The 25,488-nt window shown below is 38.4% G+C and overlaps 1 protein-coding gene across 2 annotated transcripts in view; it reads right to left on the bottom strand.

Annotated features, from left to right (window-relative positions):
• The window catches only part of LOC101858205 (protein rogdi), a 40,591-nt gene that overhangs the window by 5,609 nt on the left and 9,494 nt on the right, over window positions 1-25,488 (bottom strand). Inside the window, exons 2-9 of one of the 2 annotated variants that reach the window (XM_005104240.3) lie at window positions 9,154-9,225; window positions 6,823-6,859; window positions 6,221-6,275; window positions 5,175-5,235; window positions 3,599-3,685; window positions 2,121-2,216; window positions 1,475-1,573; window positions 297-428 (exon numbers count right to left, since the gene is read on the bottom strand). In XM_005104240.3, coding sequence (XP_005104297.1) covers window positions 297-428; window positions 1,475-1,573; window positions 2,121-2,216; window positions 3,599-3,685; window positions 5,175-5,235; window positions 6,221-6,275; window positions 6,823-6,859; window positions 9,154-9,225 — 639 coding nt within the window. Of the gene's footprint in view, window positions 1-296; window positions 429-1,474; window positions 1,574-2,120; window positions 2,217-3,598; window positions 3,686-5,174; window positions 5,236-6,220; window positions 6,276-6,822; window positions 6,860-9,153; window positions 9,226-17,839; window positions 19,802-24,452; window positions 24,638-25,488 lie in introns of those variants that run through there. The other variant, XM_005104239.3, reaches the window with a different exon arrangement.

Below are 25,488 nucleotides of genomic sequence, written 5' to 3'. Positions count from 1 at the left end.
AGCAGGAGTTCTGCAATTCTTTTACTTCCGCCCTTTTAGCGTGAATGGATTTTCCCCCCATTGATAAAAACCCTGGAAAAAATCTCCCACAGTTCCATCGGTGTAAGCTACTACGACCATGACATGCCATGGACATCTGTGATGTAACGGTTAGGTTATATCCCCCTCTCAGCCAGGGTTGGTCCTAACAGGCAGGGTGGAAAGCCCTCCTAACAATCTAAACTGTGTCAATGGAGGCGTAAAATCACTTACATTTAAAAAGAAAAAGTTTTTTTAACAAGTGACCAAAAACTGACCTGCACTCTGTGCGTGATCTCCACCTTGTGCTGACCATTGTGGTGCAGGACGTAGAGGGCAAGCACTAGTTTGGACGTGTGGATGTAGAAAGACACTGCGATATCGTTGGGCAGAGGCGGATTGAAGATTTGCTGAAGACAATAAGAAGCATTGTCAATAATAATAATAATAATAACGATAATAATAATAATTTTGAAAAACAATTAAATTAACAATAATTATTATAATAACTGCATTTATAAGGGGTGTTCATTGAGTCTTCACCCCAACTAGGAAGGAATTTTCGTAAAATGATGAAACTTGCAGAATATGATTTCTATAAGTCTGAAATGCTGAGAGTCGGCTTTTAAAAACTTCCAATGAGTGGTTTTGAACTTAAAAGCACTTTTTGTGACGGTACTTATTGAAAATGAGGGAAGCTGTGAAAAAAATTTCTCCCACTGCATGAAAATACTCCAGCGCACAGAGCAGTAAAGGCAATTTAAATGGCAAAGCAGTGTGGTATCTAAATTCTCTCCGCATCTATCCTATTATTCATCCTCTGACTTTTTTTTTCTCCCCAAATCTGAAAAAAGACTCTCAAAGGACAGCATTTCCATAGTGATGAAGATGCTTTATCTGCAGTGGAGGAATCGTGTGAGTCCCATATGAGGTCAAATCATGCTCAGTGATTTTTGAAGGTCAAAGAAAAATGACAAACATACATAAATTTGCAGGCTGACTATGTAAAGAAGTAGCATTGCGAGTGGAAAAATTTCAACTTTTCAGCCTGCTTTTTTCCCAAACAGAGTAAAGACCTGTTTTATTGAATGTCCCTCAAATACAGCTCATATTTTTACTGTCAGACGCTATGGATTTCAAAACTGGGTGGGATTCCTTTCCACTTTGGCATATCTAAGAGCCCAGCATGAATCTCAGCAAATCTCTCGCTTTAAGTTAACCATACGAAACAAATGACATCGGGACAACCTCCCCCCCCCCACACTCACCCTCAATTTTCCCCTTTTGTTCCTCTCTTTCCTTCTCCTACGATTTTGGCTAGTCCTCTTCTTCATCATCCCCATCCCACCCCCACACAAACACTCACACAACCCAAATTGTTCAGCCCATTACTTAACAACCTTTCTTCCTCTCTTCCTTATTCTTTTCCTCCCCGCATTTCTCTTTTCATCCGTACCAGGTTTTGATTTTCAATGAGATCGTGTATGGATTTCCTTTTGGGCAAGGACAAACACTGTCGGCACTTCATCAATCTGTCCATCAGTTCATCCAGGATCTGAGGAAAAATCAGAAACCAGAGACATCAAAAATTAGAAATCAAAGTTCAGAGAAATCAGAAATAGAAATCAGAGATCCAAAATCAGAAACCACAGATAAGAGATCAGAAATCAGACCCCAGTGAAATTCTCGTGGAAACTTTGTTACACGCTGTCCTAGCCATACAAATATGTGTACTTATCCCCATATCAGCTTGTCCATAACTTATTCATATCAGAAGAACAAACTGTGCTCTAGCGGAAGCTCTTTCCCTAACAGCCTTATATTCCTTATTTCCATTGTCCATAGAACCTGACAATCTGACTAGCAGTCTGTAGACCGGTTGGCAGTTTGACCATGTAGTTTTTCTCGAATATTTTGAACTTTTGAACTTGCTATTTGAGTCGCCCAATGCCATGTGTTCCAATACAATAGTGCTTTTGCAAATGACTTGATTTCATAAATTTCTTCAAAAATTGTGAAAATAGCAAACTCTTGTTGTGTTCAGTAAAAAAACCAAACAAAACAAACGAATGTTATGCAGTAATCCACAACAGAAAACTCACCAAGAAAACTTCCTTGACAGATTTGTACGTGTAGTTTTCTTCATTGCGAGAGACAATTTCCAGAGCACAGCACAAATGGTTGCCAGCATCGCGGATCTGAAATATGAAAAAAACCAAAAAAAAACCCCTGTTCAAACTTGACATAAAACATTGAGTGATTTTAATGTTCAGTTTAGTTTTGGTAAGAGTTTTATGCACTGGCACCACGAGTAGGTCGTATAAGGGTGTCGAAGATTAGATGTGTTACTAGAGAGTAACATACATAGAAGGAAGAGAGATAGGGATGATAGATGTTTGACAGGAAAGAGGGAGCTAACCATACCAGAGCCTGTGCCAACCACTCGCAAGAATTTACTTACAGCCATCAAATAAACCTCAAATCATTCATGACGATAATGGCAAGAGGGTCAAACATTCCTCCTCACATCTCAAACATAATTGAAAACAGGAATTAGCTGCCTTCAATAACACAGAAGACAGACAAGATATATATATTGAAATGACCTGTATATATCATATACAAGTTCAAGTTGAGACGACCAGTATGTGCCACATACAAGAAGACAAACATAACTTACAAACTTGACAAGCATATGTATCATACAAGACAACAGACAAAACATAAGGAGATAACCAGAGTGTACACAAACAATGGCCGATGAACATGAACAATTTGTAGTGTCTATCATCCTGGTTCAATGTATAGTCGAAACTGTCTAAGACGAGATGTTGGTCTCACATGGATCAGGTAGTGAATGCTGTTAGAAAAACAGTAACTAGTGACAATGAGAAAAGTGGCCATCTTACACATCACACAGTGTAATTATACTGAAAAAGATATAAAATATAAAAGAGAGGAAGTGGGGAAGAGGCTGTTTGTACAGGTAACTGTCTTATACAGGGGGCCCATATGAGCAGGTTTGACTGTACTTTGACAAACTGCAAAGTCTAGATGCAATGTTCTTGAAGCTATGCAACTCACTTATTTGATAATTTGCCAGATCCTACTCCACTCAGAACACAGATTACTGTTTTTCTAACAGCATTCACTACCTGATCCATGTGAGACCAACATCTCATCTTCCTAGAATCTAAGAATGGTGTATTAAAGACTAACTGAAACAAAGAAAAATATTCTGATGGCTACCTGTCCAAAACAATCACTTTAGCAAATGACCACTTCCTAAACACCTCCCTCCCCACCCCTCATTAGAAAAAAAAATAGGTATGACACTGTCCAAGTTACCTATCAATGATAATTTTTTTTATCAACAATGGGTGGCTGTCTTAGGCAATTTTGACTGTTGATGAGAAAGGCGGTTGTCATAGACTGGTGGACGTCTTGGAAAATGTCATTATAATGAATATTATTTTAAACGCAAGGAAGGAAGTGGGAAGTAGTCCTTTGTACAGGTGGACGCTAAAGCAGGTTTGACTGTATTTAGTGAAGATGCTATACCCAGTGAGTTAAAACTTACCTGAGGCAGAGTCCAGAAAGCTCCCTGTCTGATCTTTGTTTTGAACAGATGGTGCTCTTTGCCTTGCCTGTGTTTGAATTGAAGATCCTAGAGATGCAAAATGGCAATGAGAAAGTTTTTTTACTGCGATATCCATACTTGAGTGTATTATGAGACATGGTAGTGATAATATAGTGTAAAGCGCATAGAGCCTGCTGTTGTGTGGGAATATGCGTTATACAAATGCTATCTATTATTATTATTATTATGATCTAACACACTAACCCACACATGTGACCAGTGTCTGAGGGGTACCGGTTGTGCACTTTGCCATCACATGCAGAAGAACCGAGTTCGATGCCAAGTGGAGAGAATTTTCATCAAGCACCTTGGTCTTTCTGCTAGGATATTATAATAGTATCCCTCTCTGCTTGTGCAGGGCTGCGCTGCCAACCCATTTCCATGGTTTTTAGTAATGACCATGAAGAAAATTAGTAATTTCCCATAAAAATGAGTAATAGTGTTCTCATTTTCAAATTACTTTATTACAACGAACAAAAATAGGTAATTTTTAGACTGCTTGGGTCTCAGCAGCATGGCAGCGATGCTTCTATGCTTCTACTCGCGTACAGTATGTATTATTGTGGGCAAGGCTAACTCATGCGAAGTGGGCCAGCTGTTTCTTTGTGTTAGGGGGGCGGGGGGTTAATTTAGAGATTGGCAGTTTTCCGAATATTGGCGGACGATTTACAGGTCTGAACTAAGCCTTGTAAAATTTAAAAAAAGGCAAAAATATTTTTTTATAGGCAAAAATCTGCTGACGGTAAAAATCGTAATAAATCGCCTTACAATCGGAATTTTGTAGCGAGTCTAAAAAATCGTAATGATTACGAAAAAATCGGGATGGTTGGCAGCCCTGCTTGTGCCGACCCTGTCAGGCAGAATCAAAGCCCACCTCCTAAATTAATCAAAATCAACTTTAACACATACACATCCAAAAATTAAAATAAAAAAAAGTTTTTTAGAATTTACTTCCACGCACTGTTATTGTCATCACTTCCATTAGTACAACTTTTATCACTACCGCTATGAAAGTAGAAGTACTAGAATTAAATTATCCAAGGCAACGGAGAGCTGTGGTCTTGCAGAAGATAATGACAAAGATGGCAATGATGAGGAATATGATGAATTCAGAATCAGACACAGAACGTCATAGTATATCGTCAGTACACTTATCATATTTTTTTTATAGGAGAAAATGAAATGAGGTAATAAAAAATACTGCACATCAGAACAGGGTACAAATCCCTCTCTAATAATTTATCAGACAATTAAGGCATTTTGTCAGTGATTAAAAAAAAAAAGTTGAGTATGATTGTCACTCATTCATTTCTTTGTAGAGACAGCATTTTTATTAATTACTACATAAAAAATAAAACAACAATACAAAAAAAAAGCAGTTGGACATTTTACCAACAGGCAAGAACAGTGGTATTATGTGAGTGAAAAGGCAAATCAGAGGACGTGAAACATAAAAACCTCAACTATCATAGACGTTGTTTATGCGTGTAGAACAATGTATCGAGACTGAACTCACCGCAGCCTCTACGCAGTCCCCTCTCAGCGTGACCACACTTTTGAAGTTCATACTGGGACCACTAACCAAAAGAAAAGAATAAAATAAGTCAAGCAAATTTTTTTTTTTCCAAAGAGGAACATCTACATACCGGTACATTGATCTTTTAATGTTTTTTCCGATTGTTAGGGCATTGCTTTCATAATGTTTTTGCACAATTCCAGTAAATCTAAATCAAATAACCCACTTATATCAAAACACACGTGTTGAGGTTATGGAACAAGAAACCGAACATATGAACATTTTATTTTCAGATATGTTTCTTCAGTTTTTTAAACTTCATAGCACGAGAACAAAGAGTTACATTATGCTGAAAGCCACAATAATACACAATGGTACCCCAATAACCCTTTTCCCAATAGAGAAACCCAAGGAACTATGAGACACGACTTTGTGCAATGTTTTTGGTCATTAATAAACAAGCAACATGTAGAGAAATACAGATCTGAGACCTGTAGGGTATTCCTATTTATGGGGAGTAAGACTGCAGCATTGTACACGAGTAAAAGAACTGCACAAAAAAAAACCCCTATTAAATTACTTATTTGTTGTTGTGTACACCCAAAAGGGAATGCTCAAAGACTTTACATTTCCAGCAACTGGCCAGTCTATTCCGATTAAATTTCAGACCCTGACCCCTAAAGAGCAAGCAGCATTGCAGCTTGTTAGTCACATAAAGCTTTCATTCATGTATTCTTCCACTTCTGATTGCCAAATAGCTATGGCAGAATGAGAAGAGAGTAAAGTATTTTTGTTCAGATAACATATTCTACTCAGTAGACCTACAATCAGGGGTTGAATCGTGGATCTCACACAAGGGAGCCTCATATTTTATCGCTCGAGCAGAAAATAAGGTGTGATACCGGTTTTTTGGGGTTCCCATTAGGCAGAGTAGCCATTAAGAGACCCCTGAACGAGTCTGACATCTTACCACTAAATTCACTAAAGCACAAAATAATGTATGATTCTGTCCTTCCACGTTCCCATTAAAAGCCAGACATACTTACTTTGGGCAGGTCAGCAAAATTCGTTGCGGCATCAACTCTGCAGGACGTGATTTTTCTGTTACGTAAAAAAAAAAGGAGAAATATATTTGCTCTGAACTTTTGCAGGAATTGAAAGTACAGGGACAGGATGGCAATGAAAGGGGTATGGGGGAGGGGGGGGGGGGGTGTGGTGCCGCACATTCAAGATTGATTAAATACAAATCTGCAATAAGACCGAAGGCAAAGAGAATTCAAAGTAAATCTACACCAGCTCATATCTGAAGATTATGATTTAATATCTCAGAACAAAACTTTCACCAAACTTTCCTTGGGATCCTCCTTTCCAATTTTCTCTCAAACAAAACCATATACTTTGAATATGAAACTCATCCATATACATTCTTTTTCTCATCAAGACACATTCTTTTTCTCTATTTTCAGAGTCTGAAATAAAAATACATTTGAAAAAAATTGAACATTCAGCCACCGCATGGAGACAAGTGTACTTTGTTGTACTTTCCTTCTTCACTCTCCCCCCTTTTCAGTAACACCAAATAAAAAAACAAAACAAAGAGAGAGAGAGAGAGAGAAAAAGACAACACAAAAAGAAACATGAGACTCACCGAGAGTTCCGTGAAAAGGCAAACTGTCATAGCATTCCTGTGATAATAGACAGAAAAATAAGATTACAATTTGAAAGAACCGGATGTCTAAAAAAATTAATTAAAGAGGACCCACATAAAAGGCAATGACTCGACATCTTTGAACCAGTTCTCATAAACCTTCACAGAAAGAAAATTCAGGCATGGGGATGTTACAATTGTCAATATGAAAAATATCCATTTGTTCGTTTAAAAAATGTCAATTTAAACAAAGTTCAACCAATATTGACTGAAACGCAACACTGTGCAACTTCTTAAAAATCAACCAAATGGTTCTGTTTTAAATCAAATAGTCACTATTTGTGCATTGAAGAACAAACTCATACAAAATTGACATTGCTAGGCTAAAGAAACTCCAGAAAGGGGTTTGCTATTTAAATCTCCAGGTGTATACCTTTTCTTTTCATACAGGCTCCAATACGCCACTGGAAATTTTGAATAACCCTGTGTGTGGTATGTTTCTGGGTCGATTCTTCAGACGTTCTGTTCAACATTGAGTTTTAATTATTTGACTGTTTGTCGGTGGTTTACACTCTTTTCGTCAAAAAACCCCAAAGATAATAATTGAAGGGTCTTCAGTTTGCGAGTAGGGGGGAATGTGATAACCTTTCATTCGTAAATTTTACGCTTGTAGGGTGTTCCCCAAACCTTTCTTGCAACCGTATCAAGGCCACTCTAGATGTGTGGGTTGTGGCCCTGTACCACTGGAACCAGGCCTGTACAGCATAACACATTCTCCCCAAACTTCCACAAAACTTTCTCAGCAAGTTAAGATATCTATCCGAGGTGACTGTTGTGGTTTTACCGTCATTGTCCTGAAACCAGAACCGGCTGATCCCACCCTAGTAGCTGAATGTTTATAAGAAGTAGAATTTCGCATTTTACCAAATTTTGGCTGAAATCTTTAAAACTTCCTACTTCTTGGACACGACTGATTTTTTCACATATTAATGTCCTCATGGTTGAGTTATATTTATTTGAATTTTATTGACATTAGTGTAGAGAAACCGAGTTATTATCCTTTCAGTGGTTTCCCCTTTTTAAAGACACCCGGCATTAGCAATAAAAGCAAAGGCCAATTTACAAATTGAAAACATTAAAGCATTGCAATCAGATATTCAATGGTTAAAGTCAAATAACAATGAAAACAAAATACAACTGAAAAGATAGCCTGAAAAATCATTGAGAAACTAAATGAGGTATCAAGTTTCTTTCCAAAAATGATAAGGAGCACTTCACCTACTACTAATTAGTTAAGAGAGACAGCACTGTAAAATTGAAATATCGTACCCGTTTCTTTGTAGTGTTGAGGAAATTTCTTAAACACCTGAAGGTAACATAACGTTAAAGTGCATCCCCTGCCCCCCCCCCCCCCCCCTCAAACAAAACAAACATACGTTAAAACTGAAATATTTTTTTCCCACAATCACATTATACAGGGTGATTAAAAAAGTATACACAAAAATCATTATGCAATATTTCAAAACAATAGAAAACTCTAGCTTGGACACATGTGTTATACATACCTTCAAGTTTATATTGCATGTTTTACAAGTGCTCTATGCGGCCACCACCAGCAGCACGACAGCACCAAGCTGATATGAGAATTTCTCCCAAAAGTGCCTCAGAATGTATCAGGCCAAAGTGTTTATTGTAGCTTTTATTAGATATTTCATGCCACCGACATTATGGTGGAACATAAACTTTGTCTTTAATGTACCCCCACAAAAAAACACACTGTGAGGTCCGGGGATCTGACAGGCCAACCGCAGAGGGTGAGATCTTTAGCACCTCTCCTACCAATCCACTGCCGAGGCATGTTTCAATTCAGATAAGTTCGAACCCAGAGATGCCAAAGGAGCGGTGCTCCATCTTGTTGAAAAGAAAAGTTATTCGAATCTACGTGCAGTAAAGTGAATAGCCATTTCTCTGGCGGTATGTTAACACCAAAGTTTATGTTACACCACTTCCAGTAAATATCAATGACATAAAAGATTGAATAAACAGCTTTAATCAGCAAGGCGGACTCAGTCCTCCTGAGGCGCATTTAGGAGGAATTCTCATATCGGTTTTATGTTGTCCGTACTGCCGGTGGTGGCCACACTGGGCACTTGTAAAACATGAAATAAAAAACTTGAAGGCATGTACAACACATGTGTCCAAGTGGGAGTTTTTTAAATTGGTTCTCGTTTTTGAAATACCAAGTAATGATTTTGGCATATCCTTTTTTAATCACCCTGTATTTAACATTATTTGTTAGACATTCAATTGAAACATGGTGAATATGCCCACCTGTAAAGTTTCTCTGATATCTTGAAGTACAGGGTGTACTTCTTGCTTGAGCAGCCAGTCCAACTCTTTATGCTGTAGAAAATAAGAAAATGTCTTTTAAAAACAAGGAAGTTCATCATCCATTTAGTCACTTACTTTTGTCAATTCGACATTTACTGGAACAGCCATCAACTTCAGAAACAAGGTCAACACTGGGATAATTATTACTAGCATTAGTATTAGTAATTTAAAATGTTCACCTCTTTACTACAAAGCTGACCAGTTTGAGGTAGTTTAAAACTGAGTGAAAAAAATTGCATTTTCAACAGGGTGATCAGATTGGTTGTGGGTAGGCATGGATAAAAATAAATGAAAAACAGAGTCAGTGTCCACAAACTGGGTAATATGTTGTCACAAGGAACACTTCTTACACTGTTGGGTCGAATGGTTCTCACCCACAATGAACTCAAAGATTCAAGCACAAATTGTTTGCTTGTAATTTAGTAGGAAAAATTACAGAAAAAAGTAAAAGAATCCCCATGAATCATCTTTGATTGCAAGTGCACACCTCATGCATGTTCCCATCTGCATCGCCCACCCCAGCATCCACATCATTTCTTTTTCACCTTGTCTTTTTTTCTGTCTATGTCATTCATAGTTGTCCATAACAGTGTCGTATAATGGTACTTTAAGATGAATTTAGTACCAGCATACAACACAAAAGAAACATTGCCTTAAAAATATAAATCATAAAAGCACATAGACTTTACTATAAGCATAAATAAAAGTATTCTTTCACATATAAATATATACATAGAAGTGTGGATTGCATTCAAAATAAAGTGTAACATCTTTGGTATTTCTCATTTCTCTCTCAAGAAGAATTGAGCACTCCTATGCCAATTGATGCCTTAAACTCTTCATGAGAAAAAGGGAAAGGGCTTTATCCTTAAACCCTATATGACTTATGGTCAAGACGTGTTTAATATATAATCATCTTATAGAAAACCATGGCAACTTTTGTTCCTGACATTAAAATAATATACAATCGAAACATGTCACGACTGGTAAAATTGTTCGACACATCCATAAATTCGGGGAAACTGATAAAGCAAAAAATCGAGGAGATATTGAATAAAATCAAGGGAAGTAACTGACAGTAAGATGGTCAGAAATTAAATCCCTGTTATGCATTTACTGTAGCAAATTAAATTAGCTGCACACAGTATTTTGTGTCATGCCATGTGTCTTTCCGAAACTATTGAATCATTTGCGGCTTGTGAAGTCAAATCCAAGTTTCTTCACATGATTTTCTCTGCTTTTAACATCAGGATACACCAGAGATAGGAAGAGACATGGCACATGTTTGCTGGAATCATTGAAACAACACAAGCTGGCGCCGGATATACTAGAATTTGGAAAAACGCGTTCAATTTCTGCAATGCTGACATTTCATTCAATGCTGGCAATTTTGATTTTTTTTTCCATTAAAAAAAAATACACATGGAAAGCCACGTTCTAAATAGCACCCATGCTATTTGATTTTGAAACGCCGCGTTCTAAATAGCTCCCATGCTATTTGAAACGCCATGTTCTGAATTGTCCCGTGCTATTTGAAACGCCAACACTAGTAGCCATCGTTTCTACATATTATATATATCGCTAGTCGCGTGATTCAACTGCCTAAATGCCTCGAGACAAATTTGTCAGAAGAAGCAAAAAACTGATTCATTTCTTTATCTTGTTCCTCCTATGAATCTACAATTCAGACATATGATACGATATGTTGTAGTACGATAGTCTGTAACCAACTTTAAAAAGAAAAAGCTTTCTTTCAAAGTTACTGGACATAAGCGATTTAGACCTACCAAAATTTGCGTGATTCATTGTTTCGGCTAGGTCTGTTTTAGTAAGGTTTTATATGGCGCTCTCAACTGCATAAGGTCATATGAGCGCTAAAAGGTGGATGTCAACAGAGAAGTCCTAATGGGGAATCAGGCTTACTCTGCTCACCTCTCTAGCCTCCCTCAACAGCACAAAGTCTGTTTCGGCTATCAATGTACCCTGGAAATAGCAGTTCACAAGAGAGTGACAAGCATACAAAAGAAGTAGTGGAAAAATGACGATAGTAAAGATGAGGAAAGAAAAATCAGTAGTTCTCCCAATATGTCGTTCCGGCACAGTATGAACATGACATTGATAAATCAGCCCATTTACAATTCCACGTGCATAAGAACAGGTTAATTTCCACTATTTCGGGAATGGCCTAAACACACTTCAGTCAGTAACACTACCCTGGGGCGGGGGGTGGGGGGATCCAGTGTGTGAGGCCAGGTTGTGGAAGAGGTGCCCACACATTGTGGACATTTGTTGTCTTAGGTATACGCCTGATCAGAAAGTATCCTTCAAGTAAGTTCAAGTTGACGTTTGATAAGAGGTTGGAAGGCAGTATGCAGAGATAGCCACTGAAAAACCTGGAACTCTTTACACAGACTAGAGGCCTTGAAGAATACAGACATGAAATTCAAATATCTCCAGGGACAAAAAGCCTATATCCCTAAAGAGTATCATCTATTCTACGATAATCTGTACATTTCTAAAAACATTTCAACTGCAACTGAGAGAGAAAGGAGGAGGAGGAGGAGGAGGAGGGGGGGAGGAGGAGGAGGGGGGGGAGAGGAGGAGGAGCAGGAGGAGGAGGAGACAGACAGAGAGAGAGACAGAGAGAGAGAGAGAGAGAGAGAGAGAGAGAGAGAGAGAGAGAGAGAGAGAGTGCTTCTGGATGGAAAAAGACAGAGAGGAATAAATGAATGTGTGTGTGTGTGTGTGTTCAATTGTTTAAGTAAGTGATTAACGGCACTTGGAACACAATAAGGTCATATAAGTGACGAAGATTAGAGGTTTACAAGAGAGTAACGAACACAAAAAAGGAGAGATAAGGACGACAGATGTTTGATAAGAAAGAAGAAGCAAACCACCCACTGTGTGTGTGTGTGTGTTTGTGTTCGACAGAGACAGAGAGAGAAAGAGAGAAACACACATTCACACACACACACCAGCCATCATCAATGATTCGCTCAAGAACAAAATCACTAAAGCGACACCAGCTGACGACAACTGGTTCAGACCTGCCGTGCAAAGACCTCATATGCGACGCGCTTGGCGCTACGGGTCTGTGAAAGACGATAAAGCTTGAGTAGAAACCTCGTAAGTCCTTATCCTTAGTAATTAGTCATTTTACCACTTAAGACAACATGTGAGAAGGTGAAGGATCATATTTTTAAATGTAAGAGTTGAAAAGTTTCATAAAATATCGAGAATTAAGGGAAATAATCACTTTTTTGCTTCTCCTGTAAATTATTGTCGGTGGAGCTAAGGAGGTTTTTGCATGACGTCTACGTATGAACTAGCTGTCGATCCGTCAAATTATTAAACTTTGTCTTTATCAAAATATATCTCAACCAAGACATTTCACCCGTTTGTATGATCGCTTGTCTAAAACACAAACTTTCAAACACATACCCCCCTATAGTGTTGGGGTCACTGATCGATTCCATCTTAGTGTCAGCAAAACAACCCACTGGAAAAGAATCTGCGGTAATCGAATATATATAATAAGCTGAAGGTGCAATGGTAGTGGTAGTCTCCTTTGATAACGGTTATAATAACACGACTCGCTAATATTATAATAACAGGGAAAAACTGCCTGTCCCGTCTGTCCTGTTATCCCAATTTTTTTCGTTAAGTTTTAGTGGAGGTTTTACGGCGCTCGCAACTGCATAAGGTCATATCAGCGCCAAGGGGTGGATGTCAACAGAGAAGTCCTTACGGGGAATCAGACTTACTCTGCTCATCTCTCTAGCTTCAACAGCACTACGTCTGTTTCGACTATCAAGGCATCCCGGAAATAGCGGTTCACAAGAGTGTGACAAACATACAAAAGAAGTAGAGGAAAAATGACGATAGTAAGGATTAGGAAAGAAAAAGCAGCAATTCCCTGTTGCAGTTCAAGCACTGTTATGACCATGACATTGATGAATCAGTCCATTTACAATTACAATTCGACTGTGCATAAGAATTCGAGATGTTAATGTCCCCCCTTTTGGGAATGGCCTAAAGACACTTCAATCAGTAGCACCGCCCCGGGGGGGGGGTCTATCCCGAGTTTGACAGTATAAAATAAATACTCACATCTATCCAGAGAGCAATCCATATATAAAAAAATAAAAAAGACATGATACATATTTCTAGTAAATATCGATGTTGCTTTATTAGTGTAAATCAATGAGCATGTAATTTAATTTATTAATGTACCAGTTTCAAGAAATTCAACATAGTAATACAAGTGAGAGGATGTTTCGACTGCATCAACTGGAATGTCTTTATCACAGAATGTTGCGATATCAATGGCTTATGTACAACTATCACAAATTATGTAAATTTCTGTGTGGATATATGTGTGTTTTGACGTGTGAATGTATGAAAGGTGTGGGGCCCAGACGGTGTGTAACCCAAAATATAGAAATGTGTTCTACACATCTTAGTTCAATTTACACCTAAATTATCAATCAGTCGTTGCTGACCGTTGTACCCACCATTTGGAAATTTCAGAAATTGTCCCCCTCCCAAAGAAAGAAAGAATAACAGAAATGAATGCCTAAGATCAATAGTCTTAACATCCATATGTCTTGAAAAAAATTAAGCTAAAAAGACTACGTACATACATTGAACCCATCCAGGACCCTCTAAAATTTGCATATCGTCATGGGAGAAGTGTGGAAGACACTACAGTGGAATCCACTTATAACGAGTCCTGAAATGACGAGAAGTCTGTTATAAAAACCCTTTTGTAAAATCCCGTTTTTCCCCTTCTTTATCTTTGTAAATAAAATACTGCTCTAACGCAATCAGACAAACACGCGAGTCGGTTATAGCGGAATATAGCTGCTGCTGCGCACAGCCCATAGGCCATAATTTATTCATGTAAAACTTCGCCAGTTGAGAAACTTGTTGGTTATCTTGCAAAACAAAGAATGGGAGAGCCCACGTGTGCCAACAATGAAGGGCGGATTGAAAGAGTGGGGAGAGTGGGGCAAGCACAGACAAGCAGAACGAATCTTGTGATAGACCAGCCTAGTCTAGATTATCTAGGCCTACCACGCCTCTCACTTCTCCGATGCGTGGATGGAGAGGTCATAGTGCTGTACTGTGATGGACAGAGCGTATGTGTGACGTGGGCGGGGTGTGGTATGTTCCCATTGTGCCCAAGCAGATGGAACACACCACAGGGTGTGATGGGGTGGGGGACACACAGCGGGCGAGTTAGCCTAGAGAACTTTCTTCCTAATCGCCAACGCCGAGCTGTCAACATCGCTAGCGCTAGAGAAAGAAACCTGATTCGACTTTTGATCATCAAGTAAGACTTAAAGGTCATGTTGAAGCAAGTCACCATCAGGGGAGATTACAAAAAGAAATAAACCGAAAACCAGACTCATAGATTAGGCCTACTTTACTATTTCCCTTGAATTTATTACTGGATCCCATATAACGTGAATCTTGCTATAACGGACATTTGGCACCGGTCCCCTCCCTCTCGTTATAACAGGATTCTACTGTATTTTAATATTTCTTGACAACATATATAGACACTTAGACAAACCAAAAACACACTGTTGGAGGATCCTGTTTGTTGATTTTGCGTTAGCCTTTAATACTATCTAGCCAGGTCTATGCTTTTAAAGAAATTACCTGGCCAGCTATGCTTTAAAAGAAATTAGAAAACATAGGTGTTAATGCCAATTTAATATCATGGACAGGACATTTTCTGACTAACCGAACCCAGTATATAAAATTGAAACATTCCTCATCGACTCACACATCCTCAAAGGTGTGTTTTGTCAAGAGTTTTGTTCACACTATACACAACCGATTGCCAAACAAACAACAGTAACATCAAGTTGATCAAATTTGCGGATGATTCAACCATAATTGGGGCTCATTCAGGCGGACTATAACGAAACTGCTTACAGGAATTTTGTACTAAACTTTTCGAAGTGGTGTGAAAATCATAAGCTGCTTTTAAATGTGAAAAACCCCCAAAGAACTTGTTGTTGACTATAGAAAAACAAATTGCCCCTGTAGCCACTCGAAATTAACAATGAAAACAGAGCAAGTGTCAGATTATTATAAGTATTTGGGTGTTACAATAGACAACAAACTCAACTGGCTTGTCCACACTTCTCTCCTGCAGAGTGAACAAAAGACTACTTGTGTCACGACATGGTGGAATCAGGCACTTGTCAATTTTGGAGCATGTGGAGTTATTGGTATCACCTTAGAGCTTGTGCATTTGCCTTGCTTTCGATGAACAAAATAGCCATTTATCTTGTCGCTTGGTTTCAGAGGTAACATTAGCACTAAAATGGCAGCCAAAATTTAGTTATTAACATTGCCTGAGAGTCTGTGGAAACAGACAATTCACATTTTTTGTGTCTATAATCAACTTTTTTCAATAAAACCCTCACAGAAATAGATTCTTAAATGGACACAAAAGGTGTTGAGCAAAAACAAACAAATTTTCGATAAAAATGGCCAAACTGGTGGAAAAATGCCAATATCTTCAATTTCATTAACTTGACGAGCGCCTGATTTCCCCATGCTGCCTCACATTTTTTCTAAAGAAGCTCATGATAAATAAATCATTGAAGTCCATATTCTATAATTCAACCATAGAAAGTATGATCAATTTCTGTATAACTGCATGGGTTGGGAACACAAGGCAACAAGAAAAAGAAAAATTGAATAAATTAATACGAAAGCATGCAAAATTTCAACATCTACATTCCCCTACTTGGATAAATCGTACATAACACAGTAGCTTGCAATAGAAAAATTAATTCAATCTTTTTGGACAATAAACATTCCTTATCCCATCAAACAAAAATATCAGTCAGAAGTAAAAGACCTAGGCTTCTGATCTATTGATTATAAATACATACAAAAAGAAACAGAAGGTTATTCTTACCATTATCAATCAAACTTCTTCCATCTTAATAATCTTGCTATAAGTACTCATATGATCTTAGAGCATGCATTGGCATACCATTGAGTTACCATCCGAATACTGAGTAGCCTACATAGTTTAACAGATTAACATTTTTATTGTCTCCATTACCGTTCATTTTTATTATGCATCATGAGACAATGAGAGTGGTTATGTGCACAGATGTGTGTGGAAGAGAAGACATGCGAGGGAAGTGTGTATGTGTGTGTGTATATTATGGGTGTGCACATGCGCGTGGGTATGAGTGTGTGTGTGTGTGTATGGGTGTACGCTGTGAAACACCAAACCAATATGCCAGGATCTGGACAATAAAGATGTATCTCTTCTTACCTTAAACAGATTTTAAGAGATAAATGTGTCATGACACGGTGGAATCAGGCACTCATCAATTTTTGGCCATATTAAGTTATTGGTATCACCTTAAACGCTGTTCATTTGCCTTGCTTTCGATGAAAAAAACCCAAACCCATCTTAAATAAGAATCGAGACATCTGAGATTGAAGGAGGTGGGGGTCGCCTGGTCTCAGAAGTAAAATTTGCGAGAAAAAGGCCGCCAAGGTTTGGTGACTTCCATTGATTTAGAGTCCTTGGAAACTGCAAATTTACATTTCTTGTGCTTTTTTAAATCAACGTTTTCCATAAAATCCACACACAAAAAAGTGTTTTTGAAGGGACATACAAAGGGCTAAGCCAAAAACGAAAATTTGAAGAAAAAAATGTTAAAACTGGCCGAAAAATGCCTATTCCTCGGATTTAATTATTTTTGATGAGTGCCTGATCTCACCACGATGTCTCAAAATTGATATTGAAAGCATCTTTACCATGACCAACTTAGCATCAATCTTCCATTCATAGCGTCATGCATTATTATATATAGCTATCAGGAGATTCCTAACATTCAAACTGCACACAGATAAACTTCAACGTGTTCTTAGTAAACAAGAGATCGTGACATACTATGGTTGTTCTATAGATTTATGATTTGAATGTGAATGTGGCGTCGGTGGCCTAGTGGTTAGGCTCTCGGACTCGCAACCGTAAGGTCGTGGGTTCGAATCCCGTCAAGGGCCCGACGTTGTGTCCTTGGGAAAGGCACTTTACATTTTATTTTCCTCACTTCACACAGGTGGGAATGGGTACCCGGCTATAGACAGCGAAAGATCTTGTCAGTTTGTTAGTGTTTGAGCGCTTAATTGGCTGCTCGCACTGTATGCTTCCCAGGAAGCTGAGAATGTTTCGAAGTGCTCTATGGTCTGCTGGGGTAATAATACAGTGTAAAGCGCATAGAGCCTGCTGTTGAGCGGGGATATGCGCTATACAAATGCTATCTATTATTATCTATTATTTGTAATCAGGAACAAAATTTGTTTAAATGACAAAACATAGAGCTTCTCAGAGTACAGAGTCCTTGGGAAAGGCACTTTGCGCAAATTTTCCTCACTTCACCCACGTGGAAATGGGTACCCAGCTATAGACAGTGAAAGATCTTGTCAGTTTGATAGTGTTTGAGCGCGTGAAATCCGCAGCTTGCACTGTATGCTTCTGCGGAAGCTGAGAATGTTTCTGAGTGTTCTCAGAGGGTCTGCTGGGGTAATAATAGTTGTAAAGCGCATAGAGCAAGCTCTTGAGCATAGATATGCGCTATATAAATACAATTATTATTATTATTATTATTACAGTATTCAAATTGAAGTCTTTCAATCTGCTTCTACTCAATACTGGATCAAACAGAACCTATACACACAACATTGAAAGTCTCCATCATCTGAACACCCAACACGTAACTCGTGAAACCACCAAACTATCACATTTCTCACACACTACTCATTGGGTTTCACTAGGAGAGATACTTTTTTCCGGGTCTCTTTTCTTGCACTGATTTCAAACAACATCTTCCTCGATGACAATTTCTGTACATTTTTTCTTATGTTGAGATGTGGGTTTCTTGAGGGCACTTGTTCTTTTCCTTGGTCCGCCAAATACTGTGAGGCCACTTCCTCTGGGCCGACCTCTCTTTGGTACACTGAGCGGTCGTTTTATATTTGACAGCAAGGATCCAACATCTAAAACATTGGCAGTTCTGACACGCCTTTTATCTATTTTAACAATGCTCTCCCCCTCGATTCTCTCCACTGCACCCAACTGTCCCTCCTCTATTCTCTCCATTGTACCCAACTGTCCCTCCCCCTCTATTCTCTCCACTGCACCCAACTGTCCCGCCTCCTCTGCTCGCTCCTGTTCTCTGTCACAGCTGCCACTAGATAGGATAGAATCTAATTCCTTGAGTCTTTGTAAAACGAGCTGAAACTTGTGCGTACTGAGTTCAGACATTTTTCCATTAATACTGTCGGTCACATCTTTTACCATGCGGTATTTTTCTCTTTTATTAAGAATTCTCGGTTTAGGAACAGATGTGGATACATTACTACTTCCCTCAAACAAGGGGACGGCCTGGGGATCAGGCAGAAGCCACACATCCTGAAATAAATCGAGTGTCACCACTGCCATTTCCCTTTTTCTTCTTGCAGCATACACATGAGCGCATGGCAACTGTTTTTCTGCCAGACAGTTGCAAACATCTCCCTTTACATTGAAAGTTCTTTGCTTTGTGTCTGTAACCCTAACACCATCTTCATTCTCTTCACATGTCATGCTTTTTGATTTTTCAAGCATGTTTACAGTGTACTCGAATGCATGAGGAGTGAGCTTTTTCTTAAGCTCACCATACTCCATCTCAATTTCCGAAACCTTCACATGTCTATTAAAAAGCCTTCCAGCATGTTCGTTTCGCAAGATGTTGACCACTAGAAGGATGTTGCGAAACATAACATCCAAGGATGCCTTGGTGGGAATCTCCGATTTAAGTTTCTGGTGGAAGCTTTCAAGATGATTGCTGGTTGTATGAGTATTTCCAAGGTTTTGTTTCTCCCACCTGTGGAAATCTACCCACATTGTACGTACACCATGCCAATTATCAACGAAATACCTAAAAAATTCAGGGTTTATTTCCGCAAGGCTGTTCATGCCCTGCTCATATATGTTTTCATTGGTGGCATGTATGCATTTGAAACATGCATTCCTGAGCAGATCTTTGTTTTCTGTAGAGCACTGGAGAGAATTAATCTTTTGTTCCATAGCCTTCATTACGTGGAATTTGGGCAGCTCCACAGGAGCATCTGGAAATGCTTCCTTAATACTTGTGATTTCCGTGAAATCCTTATCAACCATAAAGGTATACACTCCAGAAGCAGATGGGTTTACTCTCAGAAGTAACTCGAACACTTTCAATAACGTTTCCTTGTTTTTCAGTCTGAGCAAACAAAGGGCCAAGATAACCGACTCGTTGCTTCCGTTAAAGCCCATGAGTGTTACTAAGGGCATCTGTCTATCGTTGATGTAATATGTGCAATCGACCAGTATATGAGTTGAGAACTTGTCGGACGCCTCTTTCATTAGAGAATCTTGAAAGAAAACGAAGGACATAGTCATGTCGTCATCCATTGCAATTTCAATTGTTGAGCCTGGATCCTCAGTCCTTACTTCCTCAAGGTATAGCAGCAGCAAATCTGTATCATTTAGCTGACAGCCATTGTCATTTGTCTTGTCCTGAAATAAATAGATAAAAGAAAATTAAATAAACAGAAATGACAAAAACCATGGACACACATAATTTTGTCACTTTGGCTGTAAAAGATACCAAAAACATCTTATTAAAAAGAATGGTAAAGCCCTAGATGCTAACTACTAACATTGCTAGCACCTCTCACACATGTACAGTGGAACTCTGATTCAACGAACGGAGATGGATTCCCCCTTTTTTTTTTCTTCCTTTAAAATCAATTACAATAACCTGGATTCAACTATTCATTTTTGGCTACCCTTTATTTTTACCTTCAGCCTGACAACTGGAGAATTTTGAACAGTAAAAAAAATTCTGTTACCTTGAAAGACTTTAAAAAAACCCAGCAACTGTTGTTGAATGACACCGTAGAACTAGAACATCTGAACAGACAGTACCTATCTGAGAGCAGTTAAAACCTTTGTTTAACAAGCTTGTGTGTGCAAGATTTATGATAACAAAGAGTTGATAGCTGATGCATAGTTTATTATGCATTGTGTTCATCTAAAGATTATTTCTGCTCAATTTTGGCCAAAACATGCCAGCATGAATCGTGAGATCATTGAAACCAAGTCCCACTAAACAGAACCATCCATGGGACACAAACAAGTTGAGGAATTTAAATAGCTTGGGATAGGATCATGCTTACACATGATGGAAGATTGGACACAGGAAAATTGAAATCAGGACCCCAAAAGTAAATGCAGAAACCTATAATTTATCACCACCACTAACCCATAACACCTACCAATGAAAGTAAAAAGACAACTTATTCATAGCATATTCCTCCCAACACGGACTTATGATATAAACAGGGATGCCACTCAACTTTTTAAAAAATAGCTGAAAATCCTCGCGCCACGGTCTCGCTAACATATGAATATCAATTTGGAACCCAAATTTCTTTTCCTTCCAATTATAGATTTTATCTCGATCTCAATAACGGAATAGCGGATCAGGATCAAAATACCGGAAATACCGGGAAAAAAGCGGAAAAGTGGCATCCCTGTATAAAGCAGGAAGACGAAAGACTGAAGCAATTAAACTATCTGAAATTTGATAGGAAATAAACCAGTTATGGAACAAGAACATAAAAGAATGAAGTAGTTTGGTAATCTGATGAGAGAGTCACCAAATCAACCAGCTTCATGAGCTTACAACTGTAATAAGTCCCGATACAAGGCAGGGATGCAACTCAACTTTTTTGAAAATATCTGAAAATCCATGAGCCACAGTCTCGCTAACATATGAATATCAATTTGAAACCCAAAGGGTGTACATAGAGAGAAATGACAAACTATAGATTTTATCTCAATCTCAATAACGAAAGAGTGGATCAGGATCAAAATACCGGAAATACTGGAAAAAAGCGGAAAAGTGGCATCCCTGACAAGGGCATACTGATGTACAAAAAGCTCAATGTCTTGAGATTAATTTTGCGTTGGAATGGTTAATTTCTGTGCCTTACTTTTTGGTCTAGACAAGTGTCTGTAGAGTACCCAATTGTCCTATTTTAGTAACATACTTATGAATAAATGATTATTTAAAATCGGCAAGATAGATATCTCCAAAATCGGTATTAAACTGACAAGTGGTAAGAGAAGAAAGATGCACATCTGCATTTTTTGAGAAAAGACACTCAGCGTTAGCTCTTGTTCTACCATCAAACAAGAGAAAGTTACTCTGCGCTTGTTCATGAATCATGCAGTTTCTGTGGCAGCTTGCATACAACTAATAAAGATATACTGTGTGATTTTTTTAAAAACACAATACTGTGTAAATACATGGGGAGAGATAAACTTCTTGTATGCAATAAAAATAATGACAACTAACACATTCATTCTTAGTTTTGTGTCTGAAATATGCAGAGACAGTTATGAATGTAAAGAAATCAGAACATTGTCAATTATTGTAAATGGTCATAGAAACGAAAATAAGTTATCCCTGTTATTCAGTCAACTTACAAAACCTAGACTTAGTGTGTTAAGTCAGGAATTTCTGGAGTGTAACAGAAATGTTTGTGCCTTGCATTGTTGATGTACTCTGGCACTAAAATCGATCTATAATTCTTCATAGAGATACTGCAATGCAATTTTAATAAACTTTTGAGAAAATATGCGAATATTCAAGATTATATTAGACACATAAAGTTGTATTTGGAGGAATTACTTCATAGCGAATTGTCTGCAAGATGGATAAAGTTGCAAAACTACAGCTTTCTATTATATGTGCAGATACCATCTTCTCTGAGTGTCTGCACCAATGTTATGTCGTTCATGTTCCAAAAGTTTGGCAGTTTTTGTTGTGCCATTTTTTAAATATGAGTCGCGACGTGGTGGAATCAGACGTTCGTCAATTTTTGTGCATATGGGGCTATTGGTATCATCTTAAAGCCTGTTCATTTGCCTTCCTTTTAGTGAAAAAAATATCCATCTATGTTGAAATGAAGTCGAAATATTTGCAATTGAAAGAGGTCAGGGTCTCCTGGTTTCAGAGGTGAAATAAGCGAGAAAATGGTCGCCAAAATTTGGTAACTTCCATAGCCTGGGAGCCCTTGGAAACTAAAAATATACCTTTTTGTGCCTTTAATCAATGTTTTTCAGTAAACTCCACACAAAAAGGTGTTTTTAAATGGACAGGAAAGGTGTTGAGCTAAAAAAAGAAAAGTGGAAAAAAATGGCCCCTCGGCCAAAAAAATGCAGATTTCTTTGATTTCTTTGTTTTGACGAGCGCCTGGTTTCACCACGATGCCTCACATTTGATATTTTTTCATTCTCGCTTTTTGTCCAAAAATATTTAGAATTTAGCATTACCGACTTCAGGACATCTAACGAAATAACCAGACAAGTTACAATGTCTGTTCTTTTTTTAGTTTCAAGAGCAGAAATGCGTGCTTTGGGTACATTAAGTGTAAGTGATAATTACCGTAAATACAAGGATACACCACAACTGTATGTTGGAAAGTACCAAAAATTAAGTCGCCCCAGACAGAGCGGCGACAGGGAGCTGACCACCGCGACAAGGCCCTCGGTGGGACCCCCCCCCCCCCGCCCCCGCAACTAAAATTCCACTGCCGGAGCGCAGTGATCACTAAGAAGAGAACAGAAAATGGAGAGACTGATGGCATTATGGATGGTATTCCAGAAAATGTTTCGACAGTACAACTTACACGCTTCTAATATTGACTATCAGTTCAAACACTTTGAAAAGACATGGAGCAACCTTCAAAATTGCTCAAAAATTGTTTCAGTACAATGAAAGAGTAAATACAAAGCACTCACGTTGGGGCTTTGCAAAATCAGCCGACTAGACTGCACACTGGTAACTTTACTCTACTGTTACTTTATCTGATCTCTTACTGCCAGGTGTCGAGGAGAGATGCAGTTCTCGGACAGGGGCCGGGTGTATTGCTTTTCAGACCAGCATCCTTTGAAGGATATCTTTGACTCCATACATCGATCCATCTTTTTATTAGCCTCCTTTGCCCTGAAGCCATCGAATCACATGCTGTAGACCTTTGAGGTTGGCTGTTGTCACCTCATTCTCATCATGTTTCGAAACCATCCTATTCAATGTTGTGACTCGATATATTTTGTTCCAACGCCTACTCATTGTTTGATGCCTTCATTTTTTTACACCGGTAACTACACCCAGTAAGGGACGTTCATAAATAACATTAGATAAAATTTGGCCGAAAATGACACCCCCCCCCCAATTATCTTGTCATGCAATAGGTATGCTATACAGAGTGAAAATGGCGCTCGGCGGATGATTGCGTCAAAAATTTTGAAAAATTAGGAGAATTAACTCGCTTGCATCTCGCTTCCTGTTCCAGTAAACTTTAAGAATTGCATTATATATGTCTACAAATTTTTTTCCTTAATCTTTAATGTGAAAACATCGGTTAAGCAAAGAAATAAAAAAAAATATGTATGAATTACTGGGGTTAAAAGTTGGGCACCAAATCGGTTTTTCAGCGTTTTCGTACGCAAAATCGTGAGATCTCCGCGACCAAAGCATTTTCAAAATGTTGAATCGAAAGTCCATTTAAAAGTATTTAAATTGATGCATCTTTCAGTATATATTTACTGATTTGATTTGAACTCAAAGTGCATAAAAATCGTAATCAAAAACTTCGAAAGGCTTTTTCGAACGGATTTTATTAAAATATTCAAAGTAAAAATATTCATCTATATTTTAAAAAGAATATGTAAACAGTATTAGGATCGATATGCGTCGATGAAAGTAATGACGTTTGGAAACTTTCCTTGGCTGAGCAAAAGAGAGACGAGAATCAGCAGGTTAGCGTCATGACGAATCGCCACCCATAAGCACATGGTAGCCACTAACATGGTTTGTTAGTGAGAATAATGATTATTTTTATACACTGGAAGAGAAATAGATGTTTGTGTAAGTCTTATTTTTCAATTTAAAATGCCTTTCAAAATTTGGGAACCCATTCCTACGCTGAATTAACAAGATGTGGTTCTATCTAAATGTACATGATTTTGGTTGACTTCAACGGGGGTGGGTGTGTGTGTCATTTTTGGCCAAATTTTAGCTAGCGTCATTTATGAGCAGTCCCTAACTCACATTTTGCTAAACAATGTTCGCAATGTTTGAAGAAAAAAAATATACCTTTTTTCGAGCTTTCGCCTTGATGTTACGGATGTCATGCAGAGTAAGGTTTTTCCCATAAGCCCGGCTGGTGTGTTCTTTTAGCTGTCTGGTGGACACCTTCAGTTTGGCAAGCTCCTGTACATCCTGCTGCTCTTCCTCTGTCAGTCGTCGGTTTTGTGGGTACTGAACAAAGTGTTCCTGGCCTGTCAACATACAAAACAAGATAATACTAATATAAGTACATACAATCAAAGTCTCGGCCTTTAATTTTACGCTAACAACATTTCACACCACCATCAATATCCTGTAAATCGCATTTTTCAACTATTTTTTTAAACGATTGCACTTTGTCATTAACACATGACATCCTGAAGGTTGAACAATAAACAAACAATTTTTGTCAAAAACCGTTTAACCAAGTCCAACTTTTAAGACGTAAAACTTCCAAACTAATAGACTTACTATGTTGAAAGTTGTAGCAAGGCTGGAACCATGTATTATAATTTATACCATACTGCTGCCGCCATATGCCCTATCTACGCAAGAAATTGCTAGGCAAACTGCATTAATGTATTGTTGGTCTACCTGCAAGGCGCTGCCATTATCTTGCATTGGTTACAAAGCATGCGTGCCCTTAACTTGCCCTCTGTGACCTTCGTGCGTGTTGGTTGCCGATGTGACTTAAGTGTCATTATTTGTCAGGTCATTCTATATGATTTCAACCAGTAACAACATGCTAGACGAACTGCGGTACTATAACCATCGTTGGGATGTTAAATGACTGGACAGCAAACAAGTACGACGTCAGTCGGTGAACATCTGGCCGACACTAGTATGCATTGCTAATAAATTTCTCCCTGAATACTTTATAAACCACCCCCCCCCCCCCTCTATTCCCATCCGTTTTCCCGCCTCTCCCTCTTACACATCAGCAGCTTCTTTGCTCTTGTCAATACGCAATGTCAGAATACATGAAGACAGACAGAAAAACACAGTATGTGATACATTCTTCTAAACGTGGTTGATTGTACCCGGGAAGGGGTGAGGGGGTTGG

This window comes from Aplysia californica, unplaced genomic scaffold, assembly GCF_000002075.1.
Source record: "Aplysia californica isolate F4 #8 unplaced genomic scaffold, AplCal3.0 scaffold00411, whole genome shotgun sequence".
In the NCBI taxonomy this organism is placed as follows: domain Eukaryota; kingdom Metazoa; phylum Mollusca; class Gastropoda; order Aplysiida; family Aplysiidae; genus Aplysia; species Aplysia californica.
Note: the sequence above shows the minus strand (reverse complement) of the source record. Positions and strands in the feature narration are given on the sequence as shown.